This window comes from Heterodontus francisci, chromosome 11 (assembly GCF_036365525.1).
Source record: "Heterodontus francisci isolate sHetFra1 chromosome 11, sHetFra1.hap1, whole genome shotgun sequence".
Lineage (NCBI taxonomy): Eukaryota > Metazoa > Chordata > Chondrichthyes > Heterodontiformes > Heterodontidae > Heterodontus > Heterodontus francisci.
Window position 1 is genome coordinate 40,985,004 of NC_090381.1, and position 15,288 is coordinate 41,000,291.

The 15,288-nt window shown below is 39.1% G+C and overlaps 1 protein-coding gene across 5 annotated transcripts in view; it reads left to right on the forward strand.

The window, feature by feature from the left end:
- The window catches only part of ppp2r3a (protein phosphatase 2, regulatory subunit B'', alpha), a 525,535-nt gene extending 514,487 nt beyond the window's left edge, over positions 1 to 11,048 (forward strand). For all 5 annotated transcript variants that reach the window (XM_068042008.1, XM_068042007.1, XM_068042006.1 and 2 more), the window contains one exon: positions 903 to 11,048. In XM_068042008.1, the coding sequence (XP_067898109.1) occupies positions 903 to 999 (97 nt within the window). In that variant the 3' untranslated portion in view covers positions 1,000 to 11,048. The remainder of the gene's footprint in view (positions 1 to 902) is intronic.
- Positions 11,049 to 15,288: the final 4,240 nt, after the last annotated feature.

The following is a 15,288-nucleotide window of genomic DNA, read 5'->3' on the forward strand; positions in this document are numbered from 1 at the left end:
CCCCCCAGATTGGCCTGGCAGCAAAGCCACAGTGGCTTCCCCGTACAGACCTTGGGTTCAAATTGATGTCATGGGAGCCTGATCTGCATATTTGAAGAAGTGCACAGCTGAATTTTGTTTGATCTCATCAAAGTAAAGGACATTAGCACTGGGAAATGCCAAACCTTCCCATTTTGGGCACCCAGTATCAGCATCTAGCACTCCCAGGTCAGGAAACTCCAGTATATGGCTCCCTATATTCAGCACCAATTATATGTTGCAGCCACATCCTCAACACAGCATACAGACAAACTGACAAGAGCTCTAAGGTTCAGATTCCCTGTAGGCTTATTTGAAGAATTATGAATGCAGGATTTTGTGAATCAACAGTGATGATGATTACACAAATATGAATAAGGTTTAGCATTTCCCAATGACACTTACTGGACGACCCCACTACCTAGTAGCAGGTTTCATCAGAACACAAGAAATAAAAGCAAGAATAAGCCATTCGGCCCTTTGAGTCTGCTCCGCCTTCCAATACAATGTGGCTGATCTTCTACCTCAACTGCACCTTAACACACTATCTCCATCTCCCTTAATTCCCTTAGTACCCAAAATTCTATTGATCTCTGTCTTGAATGTACTCAGTGACTGAGCATCCACAGCTCTTGGGGGTAGAGTGTTCCAAAGATTTACCACCCTTTGAATGAAAAGAGCAGGTTAAAATTACAACCCTCAGGGAAGCAGTGGGATTGGAGAGTTAAGTTGGTGCAGTCATTTTAATGCACAGTTTCTGCCAGGTGGGCAGGATTAAAATCAGCCCTTATTTATTCTGTGGTGATTGATAAAACAATTAAAGTATTTAAACAGCTGTAGGATTTGGTTCGATTCTGGTACAATCTTTTGCTTCTTCCTTGCAGTTCATTTGAGGAAGACTACGAATCAGATGAGTTATCCACTGGCCCAGAACTCAGCAACAAGATGGACAAACTTGTCATTTCTGACCTTTCGACATAAATTCAAAGCTAGCTCAGCTGCTGGACAGTCAGGGTGACCAGTAGATACCAACTTTAAGGACTGACCACTGCCCGGTCAGACATGTAGAGAAAAGAAATTGTTTATATCTTTTTTGTTTGTTTTTTTCTTGTTGAAGAGATTATGCTAGATTTTATATCAGAACAAAAGAAGTACATGCTTACCGTGTGCAATGGACTTTATTCAAGATCAAAAAATGCTGTCTGTTTGTGCAATATGTCTTAAAATGCAGTGTTATGTATATGGATTTCTACTAGCTACCCATTGCTGCATTTGTTCCTGTTTAGTTATTGCTTGCTTTTCTTTCCTCTCCTTGTTCACATTTCAGGGTCACCTTCTTTCCAGTATGAACCACCCTTTATCAAGGCTTGGTAGAGTTCCTTTCCTCCTATCAGTAGTCACATGCTGTGATTCTGTTTTTTTAATTTGTTCTCACTATCCAAATACAGTTGTAGCTGAAAGGGCTGAGAAGCCTGACTTCAAGGCCCAGCTGGATAAAATGATGTGCGAGTTGCCCATTACAACCAACAACAATACAACTTGCATTTCTATAGTTCCTTTAATGTAGTAAAACATCCCCAAAGCACTTGCTCCATAGCTCTGTCAATTGTAATGAAATGCATAGAATCCCACAGAATCAGACCAGCGTGAGCTGTGATATAGCTGGCCTAAAGGAGATAGCTAATTTTCCATTTTCCTTACATGTACAATATATATTAGTTTGTGGGAGTTTCTACAAACTGGAAAATGCATTTTTTCTTTAAGAGCCATTCATAAAATGGCCCAGTCAGTTCAGTTCACAAGCACCCCCAAGAAACCTTTCTGAACCTGCACCTTTGGCCCTTGTGGGCACCTGTACTTGCTTTCACTTGCTAATAGTCCATTCAAATATTTACCTGATATTGATCCGTTGACTCTGCACTTTTGATGCACTCCAATTGCTGCTACTGCAAGGATCCATTCTTTAATCCAACACTGGTTTCATGTAGTTTAGATGCAGATTAAATAATATTTACCAACTGAGGAGTTCCTTTTTGCTAACCATGAAAGTACTTTTCATTTTCCAGTTGCATATTACAACAAAAGCAACAGTGGCCCAGGTCAGTGCCAAATACACAATTTCACACAGGAGATGCAAAATGCAAAAAAAAATTGATCACCTATTTCCTCCATTTTGTGGCATTAACAATCCACTTCAGTCATCAATAAAGTCTGTAATTATTACTTTCCTGCAATGGGTCTTAAAAACCATTTGAAAACTACCCTCTATCGACCCTAACAAAAAGGTTAGGTTATTGAACAGGAATCTTACCCCTTCAGAGACCAAAGTCCTTAAATTGTAAAAGCAAATAGAATTCCCGGTCGCAGAATGTAGAAACTTAATTTAGCACCAGCATGAAAACTTATGACGGTGCCTTCTGTTTCTGAATGTTAAAGGAAATCTGTAAATAAAGCAAATTTCAGGTCACTAATATTAAACAGTTAATACAGAAGACCGTACAGGTTATCAATATTAAACATTTAATACAGGGAAGCGCATAGTAATCGTTCAATCAATACAATTCACTTTTATTCCAACCTCCCTATTTTGATAACATCAACTAAGCTATCATAACCTTCTTTGCAGGTTCATTCAGAATGTTGTGCAACATCTAGTCAATTCTCTGTTTCACTGATAAGGTGGTTGTTTCTGTTCTTCTGCATTTTTCCACTTGCTATTCTATTCAAATTTCCACCTGATATTGAGCCATTGAGTCTGCGCTTTTGATGCACTTCAATTGCTGCTACTGTAGGGATCCATTCTTTCACTGAACAACCAAAGTGCTCACAACTCCCAACAATCGCAGAATTTCTCAACTTTCAACGGGAAATCTTTTTGGTGTTGCACTTTGGAGATTTTGTTTGCAGCCCATGATGTACTCCAGTGTCGGGCATCTCTCTGTTTCAATAAATGACAATGGAGAAAGAAGCAACTTGACTTCACAATACCAAATTGAGAAAGACATTTTGATTTTCAAATGGTATTTTCACAATATGCAGACAAGAATATAAATACTGATTGAAGGCTATGGCATTATGTTATTAGATATTAATTAATTCTAGCCCCAAATTTTCTCTTTTCTGTCATATATAAAAAATGTTGTGCAATGAAGAGAGACCTAAAATTAGGAAGCTGTCTACTTAAAAATTACATAAATATCAATATGAAGTAACAGAATTAGTTTAACATTGTGTCTAACTTGTATTTTTTTAAATTAAATTCCTATTTGCTTTTTGTTCTCCCTACTCCACTCTCAAACTTCAATCAATATCTACACTGCAATGCTTCCTGATCCTTGATAAGGTCAGTAAAAGAAAAGAACTGAAAATGCTGGAAGTATATAACAGGTCCATCAGAATCAACCTATTAATGTCCTATTTGTGATTGAATCTTTTTTGCTTCCCCCACCACAAACATTTTTTCTCTACTAAAGGCTTCCTTATTGTTCAGCTTTGAGGACTATTCATAGAAATCATAGAATGGTTACAGCACAAAAGGAGGCCAATTGGCCCATCATGTTTGGTGCCAGCTCTCTGCAAGAGCAGCACACCTAGTCCCACTCCCTCGCCTTTACCCCATAGACCTGCACATTTTTTCTCCAGATAATTATCCAATACCCTTTTGAAAGGCATGATTGAATCTACCTCCACCACACTCTTAGGCAGTGCATTCAGATCCTAACCACCCACGGCGGAAAAAAGTTTTTCTTCATGTTGCCTTTGATTCTTTTGCCTTTCACCTTAAATGGTGTCCTCTGGTACTTGACCCTTCTGCCAATGGGAACAGTTTCTCCCTATCTGCTCTGTCCAGACCCCTCATGATTTTGAACACCTCTATCAAATCTCTCAATCATCTCTTCTCCAAGGAGAACAGCCCCAGCTTCTCCAATCAATCCACGTAACTGAAGTTCCTCATTCCTGGAACCATTCTAATGAATCTTTTCTGCATCATCTCTAATATCTTCACATCCTTCCTAAAGTGTGGTGCCCAGAATTGGACACAATCCTCCAGTTGAGGCCAGACCAGTGTTTTATAAAGGTTTGCCATAACTTCCTGCTTCTGTATTCTATTTATAAAGCACAGGATCTAAAATGCCTCATTAACCGCTTTCTCAACCTGCCCTGCCACCTTCAACGATTATGCACATATACTCCCAGGTCCCTCTGTTCCTGCACCTTCTTTAGAATTGTATCCTTTATTTTATATTGCACCTCCTCATTCTTCCTCCTAAAATGTATTACTTCGCACGTCTCTGCATTAAATTTTATCTATCACTTGTCCTCCTGAAGTCCGTCAATATCCTCCTCACAGTTCATAGTACTACCAAGTTTTATATTATCTGCAAATTTTGAAATTTGTCTATTCATACTTACTCTTGACTAACCCGGCAAAACCTTCTCCCCACTCTCCAGGCCATTTTACCCTCCCTCTGCCTGAACATTATTCAAGGCAATTTTTTATGAGACTGCAGTGCTCTTATATTGTTGCTGTCTAGACGTTGTTCCTGTTCTGAATATACAAATGTTCTCCACCTACAGGGGATCACTCAATGCAAAACAATTATGCCAATTTTAACTTATAGAGGTAGATTTCCAATGATTTGGTTGGAGATAAATATCATGCAGTGTCCATAAATGGACAGCTGGTCTGCAATGCCAGTTTTATGCCCAAAGTTGAAATTGTTCCCCATAATATTTATTTTGCTCCATCTTAAAAAAAAACCTTTTCTTGTCACAACTTAAATAAACTTCAGAGAGATTGCATTATGAACATGGTGACTAATATAGTATTTTTAGATGGTGACTAATGCAATATTTTTAAAATTAATAAAGGCACAATGCACTTTTTTATTGAAAGGTCCTGCCTGAATAGGAGAACAAAAGAAGCTATTGTCAGGAATCACTACCCACCACCCCCACCCTCACCCTGAGCTATATGAAAACTACAACAGTGATTCAAAGGGGGAATCAAACTTTTCTTTACCCTAAAATTTGTTCTATCCAGGCCTGGCAGAAGACTTAATGCCAATGTAACCACATACAACCACAATTAATTATTTTCTGTCTGTGTATTTATCAATTGAAATTAAGTATTACACAATTCTGAAGTGGAGCATTACCTCACACTGTAACCTTGATCAAGCACTAAAACCCAATCTCAAAAGAGCAACTCTTGTATTACCCAATGTGCCATCTCCATTTCCTACACAGTTTGCCCTTATGGTCTAGTTGCCAAATCTGTGCATGTTTTATAAAGAAAAGGGCATTTTGTGATACGCCAGTGTCCAAACACATTTTAGTTAAAGCAGCTGGCTTATGTCTCATGTTGGACCCTTCACTTGGTGTATAAACAGAGGAAGATGTGATTGCTGCATCTGCTAGATTAAAAAAAAGGTTTGTGCTGTGGCAGATTTAATCTCTGTTGCAGCTGACAGGCAGGCACGTCAAGGTTTTCCACATAGGCTATTTCAGGATTTCAACCCAGTAAAATCTCCCTGAGAAATTCCTTTGAGGCAAATTCATGGCATCCATCGGGTTGGATTTTAAACTAAGTTGCAGAAGTAGAAGGGCCCTTTCCAGTTTAAATGAAAATATTTCTTTTGCATACATAGTTTATTATTTACATGTTTTCTCTGTCTCTTACCTAGGTAGAACGGAAATATTTTGGTAGAGGGTTGTGAGTAGTTTAATCCAGTAGGTTTTTGCTGTTTGTGTGGTCCAATTTATTGTTTCACCTACCAAGACTTTACTTCTATGTATTGTCAATAAACAGAATTACCTGGGAATTTCCATTCAGACTATGATGCGAAAGCATAACTGGCTGCCAAAGTATGGTGCCAACATTAACATTTAGTGGATTACTTATCTTCTTCTTCTTCTTTGGCCTCCTTGTCTCGAGAGACAATGGGTAAGTGCCTGGAGGTGGTCAGTGGTGTGTGGAGCAGCGCCTGGAGTGGCTATAGAGGCCAATTCTAGAGTGACAGACTCTTCCACAGGTGCTGCAGATAAAATTGGTTGTCGGGGCTGTTGCACAGTTGGCTCTCTCCTTGCGCTTCTGTCTTTTTTCCTGCCAACTGCTAAGTCTCTTCGACTCGCCACGCTTTAGCCCCGCCTTTATGGTTGCCCGCCAGCTCTGGCGATCGCTTATAGGCTATAGGAAATCACAATATTTGTAGCAATACTGCAATTCAAAATAGTTGAGAGCAGTATTGTAGATGGTTGCACGAAGGTTACAGTGGGATGCATTTTAGTCAAAGACCACAAATGTTCAGCTCAACTTCCAGAAATTATTCCAATTCCAGTAATTCCAATCAGCTATTAATATCTGGAGTGGGGTGTAACTTTCTGTATGTGTACCGTACTGTGCACTGGCATGTTTTGGAATTCCAAAAATAACGCAGTTTCTTTTGTTAAAAAATGCTGTGCTCATTTCTTTTCGTATGTTAGTTTGGTAAAATGCATAATCCAGGTACAGGTAATTTTACAAAGAAGAAAACGCTGATAATTTCAGTTGCAGAATGGATCCCCATCAAAACAAATTTGGTCCTATGTCAATATAACCTACTGGTAATCAAGAAGGGGTAGAGGAATATAGTGACTAGTGGTTCACTGAGAAGCAAGTGCTTGAGTAACACTGTACCCAAGAGCAGAGATATGGGTTATCTTTTAACAAATCCTTTCAAAAATATTAAATCACTGACACTTTAATTCTAACGGATTCAATGACATCCAGTGGAACGTCACAACCGTTGTCCCCTTGAAACTGGGAATTACATGCAAATATATTCCTAGAGATTGGAAGCTCTGATTTATATCAAGAATTGCACAGGATATGGCAGTTCCCTGCATCTGAGGCTGAAGCCAGGGTTAAATGGATGCTTGTTGGCCTTTGGAGATTATTTACATAGAACTTTCCATCAGTATATTAAATGGGGGAAGGGTAAAGACCATGATAATGTAGAACATGTATAGCTCTTGATAAGAATGGATTTGATGGACTGAAGGACACTTTACTGTTGCATGTTTTCTCCTTTGTACCACAGGTTTTGTGTTTATTTCCACATATATGGACTAACTTACTGCATGTAAGCTTCTAACTTCCTTTCTCACACATGCAGGATAAACTATGAGCATGCTGCAATCCAAATTCTACCTTTATTAAATAATAATGCCTTGCAAGCCAAAAAATTCCAACTTGTGAAACCCACAATTATATTTGAAGCCACCAAGATGGTGGTAGAATTTGAACCTCTGACCCTCAATTGATCCCGGGGATACTAGCATGCAAAAACTTAATGCTTCGGAATGAACTACCTCACTCCGCTGTCTTAACATTTTTAAAATAAGGAGGTTAATACCTCTGCTAAAATAACAGAGAGGAATTTCAGACAACTACATTAAGCATTTATTCTGGGTAATTTCAGGGCCTCTGTCTTTGAAATAAAGAAGTAATAGATTTCTGGGAGTGATTACAGTGCAGTAATCTGGTCAAGGGGAATCAGTTGGAATCAGAAACGCCCAAAGCAAATCTTGAGTGATCTCTATGTCACTTGAATCCCAAAATGTGATTAAAGCTTGAAAATTAAATCAGGGAATCTTTCTTTTTGAATAGGTTCTGTGAACATCGTGAGTGTTTTTATTTAGCTTAGCAATTCATTTTGGGTGACAGCAGCTTGCAGTGGAGAAACCAATGACCAGTGCACACCACACAATTGATGGATGATGACATCTACAGTGAAGAATAAATAACTGTGACATAATCATAGTAGGGTTATTGAGATCTAAGGAATTAATTATCAGAGAGAAGGAGTATACTGTACAGTCACCGCTCAGGTTCAAACAGAACTACGACTGATAAGACAAAAATCTCCTCTAAATATCAGCTGCAAGGGTCTTATTTTAAATAATTTTGGGCAGTTCCTAATTGGTTGGCATCTACAGCACAATCTCTCGACAAATTGGTGGTTATAAAGGTGTCTAGGAACTGGAAGAATTCACGTTAATGTTCCAACGTTGGTAATTAACTACTGTGTATTTGGCCGAGTAGTACCAGAGGTGGAAAGGTTTTTCATTTTCCAGCATTGGGATGCCTTTTGTTCATAAGCACAAAAACTCATCAAAATTAATTTTTAAAATTATTAGGAAATAATATACCCGCTATATACTGTATATATAACATTGGAGGCATTGGTGCAAAAAATGCTGTTATTATAAAATTGCAGTATACTATTGGCTTGGCAATGTTAAGACAACTACTGCATTTTTGTAACAACGAAAAATGTATTCTTCTGTGTACTGGGTGTAGCAAAATTATGAACACATTTACAATTGCTATCCATATTAGACAAAGGAAATCTCTCTTCCATGTGGGCAGTTCACAGCCGTTCGCCATAATTACATTGCCTTTCATGACTAAACATTAGCAGGTAAAATTATATTTAAAAAAATTATTTGAAGAAACTTAAAAATCTTTTTGTTAAAAAGTCACAAGAACCAATATTATAATGCATGAAGCTGGAAAGTGAGAGAAACAGTTCAGTGCCTTGCATAAAAAGGATGATTTGTTTTGTTCTGTTATCCAGAATATGTTTAAGTGCTGGTCTTTCTGCAGAGTAAGTGAGTGATGATGGTTTTAGTTGTGTGCTATCAGGGCTTGATCGTTATTCCAATGTCACTTATTAAAAACTTGTCTGTTTGAAGTGAATTGCAAGCAGTGTGATAATTTTCAATTAGATCCCAAATCAAATGGTCTTAAAATATAAAATGTGTAATATAACATTAGTACCTTTACCTAGTTGTGAAAAATCCTCAAAATATGAATGTGATAATCATGTTATTCAGAAGGTGTCTTTTCAAATTTTCACCATTGTGACTGAGAATCAAGCACATGATATCATAGATGAGATGTGCAGATATTTTTCCATGGATGAGTAACAATAAAAATTAGCACGGTTTTATGTGTGCTTAATTAAAATCAGCAAAACACATTTTTTTTCCTCTCTTCATCCGCAGTGAGGTGGAGTGACCACCAGTCGATGCAGGGTATGAACCACACCAGTACACTGAAAGTTTGATTCTTATTTGGCATAGTGTCCTGTATAGATGTAGAATGAATATTTCACCTTTGGATTGTGATCTTGAACAAGACTGGCTAAAGCATAATTACCAACATATTTAAACAGACCTCTTTTTTTTCTGTCTTCAGTCAGATACCCATTAAGCAAAGCTGTTTCCCCTGAAGATTTGTCCTTTGAACTCTGCATAGCAATAAATTGTGCCTTCCTGAGCCCACTGTCCTGGGGTTTCATTTTAGCCCTCCCCAGTTCAGAGAGGTCAGAAGCAGCAATCGCAGTATCCCGCCAAAGCAACAAAAGATTTACAACTCCAAGAACAACTTATTTTCCTTTTGATTACCAGTTATGTAGCACCTTGAACTGACAGCTTTCTTGGATTGGGCTTGGATTATATTTTCTAAAGTAAACATATTTGGGAGTTTTGGTTACACTAATACTGGTAGTGATGTGGGCCTGGACTGTATTCAATGATGCTATACTGTAAATGTTAGCTGAAACAAGATTACATCCTATAACTCCTCTTTTTGTCGCAGGAGATTTTTGAAGATCCTTATTTTCCTTCCAGTGTGCAATTAAAATTCCAAGAGGAAGTGTAGTTTTGTTTATTTCTTCTAACAATATATCTTATACTTGCACAAAATTCATGTTTAGTCAGACCACAACCAGGATGCTCGAACCACTTGAGACATTTTTTTTTTATATAGGAGGAAAGCCACATAGCCAAATATGAAATTCAGATTCATCACTTTTTAAAAGTAAGGTACCACTTTGCACTGAATCGAAATTTCTCCCTTTTTCATCTAGCTCTGTTTCTTGTTTGCTCCCACTGATTTGCACCATTAATCAGTTCAGACCGTACCTCTCAACTTTCATTTTAAGTGGGACGTTCCAACATTAAAGACTGTTTCTGAAGAAAGCGGCAGTGGCAATGCAAGGCTCCAAGCTGACAAAATTGGCCAGCTTGGTAAGTCTGCAAAAAAAATGGTTCCACTGTCTGCCAAGTCTGCCCTTTTAACACACTGCAGTTTGAGAGATATGGTTCAAACTAATTTGAAAACCTACATCTGTATCCTTCTTTCTATCACACAGTCTGTGAACCTCTGTAAAATGTACAAATATGATACATTTCTGCAACTGCTATTTCTTTCTTGTTAAAACTAAATAATTTTTTGAAACTGTGCCTTATTTATAACAATGTTCTAGATAATTAATGTATACGTGTGTAGAAGAACTTAGTTATCTCTGTAAGTAATGTAAAAAAAAGGTCAGCCAAAAAGTGTGAAATTTGTTTTGTCCATTCTGCGTGGTTTGCCAATATAGAAACCTCAGCATTAGAATATCTGTAAATTTATACACCACCTTCCCTTATTAGGGTTTTCTTTTTATAAAAAAAAGCAAAGGAAAGTGACTTCAGAGTTTGAGATTGAGATTAATATTCAATTTATTCTGAATGGTGAACTGGACAGATTTATATATTAAATATGAAAAGCTCCAGCGTTGTTGAGTAACAATTTTTCCAGTGTTGATTATTTATAGCAATAGGTCTTCTGTTTTTTATTGTTAAAAACACACTCGTTATTCAGATGTGACACAACCCGTACCAAATGACTGAAGATTTGAGATGAAAAACTGCCATTTTTTTCCACAGTACTTCGAGCTCTATGCAAACACATCGGGGACATCTATAAAAAGTGTGAGCTACTGTATAGCAACTTAAAAACTGCTCAAAGTTTTTAAAGTATTATAACTGTTAATGATAAAAAGCAGTATAGAAATGTTCTAAATGAAAACTGTGTTTGTTGTTATGATGTGCTTTTTTGATTGCTGAAAATAATTACGTGGTGTGAAATATGCTGGTTGCTTGTGTTAGCATGGCTTTACATTCGCTGAATTTGCTTTGGAATTTTGAAATTAAATAAAGACTTTTAAAGAAGTTATAAGCTTTTTCTTAATTTAGGACCATTTTTTTCCCAATTTTCCCATCTCATCTCCCAAATTTCTGCATTCAACTGCAGAAGGCATCACAGCTGAGCTATATCCTGCCTTCACACAAAACTTTCCAGCAGACAAATATTAGGTGATGATGATGCCAATTTCCTGTCCCGAGCTTGAAGCACAGAGACCAATTGCAGCAACCCCACTGGCGTCCTAGCCAAGATCAGCTAAAACAAGCCTGGGATCTTCAGGTCTGTATGGCTGAGTATAACACTGGACAGTGCCACTGACCACTTGAGTTTTGTTTATTCAGTAATGTAATTGCCTTAACCTCAACCATGGAAGAGGTGTTCCCATACTCAAAAAAAAATTCAAAATTAGTCCTCTTAGGCTCAGTTTATTTGTATCAGTTTTAACCACATTTCTCAGGTCAAAAACTTTTCTGGATCACATTAGGGTGCAACCTAACTCCTTATGTTGTTGCACAGTATGTCTGAATCCAAAGAGAATTCAAATTAGGCCATTTTGAATCTCTGAGATGCTAAATTGTGTTGATACAACAATTGTGACAATTTCAGCTCTACTGGTGTAGCTTTTTTCATTTTTCTTGAGCGTAATAAAAGGTCTTAAGGCACTTCACTGGTGAATTATAGAATAAAATTTTACACCAAGCCACATAAGAAAATATTAGGCCAGATGAGCAAAAGCTTAGTCAAGGATGTCGGTTTTAAGGAGGGTCTAAAAGGAGGAAAGAGAGGTGGAGAGGTTTAGGGAGGGGCTTTCAGAGACTAGAGTCTTGGCAGCTGAAGGCACGGCTGTCAATGGTAAAGCGACTAAAATCGGGAATTTTCAAGAGGCCAGAATGGCAGAGCACAAATATCTCGGATGGCTGTGGGCTGGAGGAGATTACAAAGAATGGAGCGGGATGGCGGAATTTGAAAACAAGATGAGAATTTCAAAATTGAGCTAGTGCTTGACCAGGAGGCAAATGTGGATCAGTGAGCACAGGGGAAATGGATGAATGAGTTAAGACATGGACAGCAGAGTTTTGAATGACCTCAAGATTGCAGAGGATAGAACGTGGGAGACCAGGCAGAAGTGCATTGGAATAATCAAGCCTAGAGATAACAAAGGCACGGATGAGCGTTTCAGCAGCTGATAAGCTGAGGCAAGGGTGGAGTCAGGTGATGTTATGGAGGTGGAAATAGGTGGTCTTAGTAATGGTGCAGATGAGTGGTAGGGAGCTCATCTCTGGGCCAAATATAGCACCAAGGTTGTAAACTGTTTGGTTCAGCCTTAGACAATTGCTAGGGGAGAGATGTAGTTGGTGCAAGGATACAGAATTTGTGATGGGGACCAAAATCTATGGCTTCTGTCCTCCCAATATTTAGTTGGAGGAAATTTCTGCTCATCCAGTACTGGTTGGAGAGAGGTGGTGGTGAGGTAGAGCTGGGTATTGTCAATGTAGAGGTGAAAACTGACACCGTGTTTTACGATGATGGCACAGAGGGGAAGCATGCAGATGAGAAAAAGAAGCGGACCAAGGATAATTCCTTGGGGGACACCAGAGGTAACGGTGTGGGAATGAGAAGAGAAGCCATTGATGGCGTTTCTCTGACTATGACTGGATATATAAGAATGAAACCAGGCGAGTGCAGTTCCACCCAACTGGATGGCAGTGGAGAGGTGTTGGAGCAGAATTTCATGTTCAACCTTGTCAATGACTGCAGACAGGTCAAGTAGGATGAGGAGGGATAATTTACCCTTGTCACAGTAAACAAGGATGTAATTTGTGATTTTGGCAAGATCCATTTCGGTATTGTAAGGGGGGGCTGGAGTGGAAACCCAATTGGAGGGATTCAAACAAGAAGAAATATTATGAGCTAAGATGGGAGCCAGGAAGTGAAGCGGAGTAGTCAATAGTTTTGTAGGAGTAGGCTCTAGAGAGCAAGAGGTGGATCTTATTGATAAGATGAGCGTGGAGAGGGCATGAAGAAGGATAGGTGAGAAACTATACAAAAATTCTCCATGATGAGAATCTAGTTGCAGTATTTTCTCACCTTGTCCTTCCTTTGATCTCTGTGTCCCATCCAACACCGTCCTTGGTAAGAAAAGGCGGAAGTAGTTTTCTTCCAATCACACTCTGAAGCTGGTTTCCAAGAGTTGCCCTGACAACTGAGACTCTGATTTTTCTCTCTGATTAGGAGAGAATTGGCCTCACCTCAGCACTGAGCCATTACAAGAGGAATGAGATCAAGAACACAGGAGAGTGAACAAGCAGGTGGAATTCCAGTCTGATCTCTTGAGACAAATTTTATTATTGAGATGCCGGTCCCGAGGCACGCCGGGGCAGGAGTGGCCAGCTGCACGTGATTCAGCAGCAGCTAGCCAATTAAGCCTAATAAGCCGTGACACCTGTCCTATTGTGTGGTTGGTGTCGGCCCAGAGGCAGGAAATACAGTGTCAGGTGATGTCTCGTTAGGTGTTGGCACCATTTTTAAAGGGCCCTGAAGCGATGGCTGGGAGAAGACCCTGGGCAGCCCCACGCTTACCTCCAGGTGCTTTTGCAGGTTGCAAGAGAGCAGAAAGACACATTGATCCCGACGGACTGGAGAAGGAAATGGAAGGGAGGGAGGAACTCAAAAAAATTACAATCACCATGGAAGTGGTACTGAGCTGCGGGCTGACAAGTACCCGGGTCCTGATGGATTTCATCCCAGGGTCCTAAAAAATTAGCTAGTGAGATAGTTGATGCGTTGGTTTTAATTTTCCAAAATTCCCTAGATTCTGGAAGGTTCCGTTAGATTGGAAAATAGCGAATGTAACTCTTTTATTCAAAAAGGGAGGGAGACAGAAAGCAGGAAACTACAGGCCAATTAGCTTAACATCTGTCTTAGGGAAAATGGTAGAAGCTATTATTAAAGACATTATAGCAGGGCACGTAGAAAAATTCAAGGTAATCAGGCAGAGTCAACATGGTTTTGTGAAAGGGAAATCATGTTTAACCAGCTTATTGGAGTTTTTTGAAGAAGTAACATGTGCTGTGGATAATGGGGAACTGGTGGATGTATTGTACTTAGATTCCCAGAATGCAGTTGATAAGGTGCCACATCAAAAGTTTTTGCGAAAAATAAAAGCTCATGGTGTAGAGGGTAACATATTGGCATGGATAGAAGATTGGCTAGCTAACAGGAAACAGAGAGTAGGCATAAATGGGTGATTTTCTGGTTGGCAAGATGTAATGAGTGGTGTGCCACAGGGATTAGTGCTGGGGGCCTCAACATTTTACCATTTATGTAAACGACTTGGATGAAGGGACCGGAGGTATGGTTGCTAAATTTGCTGATGACACAAAGATAGGTAGGAAAGCAAGTTGTGAAGAGGACATAAGGAGGTTACAAAGGGATATGGATAGGTTAAGTGAGTGGGCAAAGATCTGGCAAATGGAGTATAATGTGGGAAAATATGAAATTGTCCATTTTGGCAGGAAGAATAAAAAAAAGAAGCGTATTATCCAAACGGCCAGAGATTGCAGAGCTCTGAGATGCAGAGGGATATGGGTGTCTTAGTGCAGGAATCACAAAAGGTTAGTATGCAGGTTCAGCAAGTAATTAAGAAAGCTAATAGAATGTTATTGTTTATTGTGAGGGGAATTGAAGACAAAAGTGGAGAGGTTATGCTTCAATTATAGAGGGCATTGGTCAGACCACATCTGGAGTATTGTGTACAGTACTGGTCTCCTTATTTAAGGAAGGATGTAAATGTGTTGGAGGCAGTTCAGAGAAGGTTTACTAGACTAATAATTGAGATGGGTGGGTTAACTTATGATAAAAGGTTGGACAGGCTAGGCTTGTATCTGCTGGAATTTAGGAGAGTAAGAGGCGACTTGATTGAAACATACAAGATCCTGAGGGGTATTGACAGGGTGGATGTGGAAAGGATGTTTCCACTTGTGGGAAAATCTAGAACTAGGGGTCACAATTTAAAAATAAGTGGTCGCCCATTTAAGACAGAGATGAGGAGAAATGTTTTCTCTCAGAGGGTCGTGAGTCTTTGGAACTCTCTTCTTCAAAAAGCAATGGAAGCAGAGTTTTTAAACATTATTAAGGCAGAGGTAGATAGATTCTTGATAAGCAAGAGGGATAAGTTATCGGAGGTAGGCGGGAATGTGGAGTCAAAGCTACAATCAGATCAGCCATGATCTTATTGAGTGGCGGAGCAG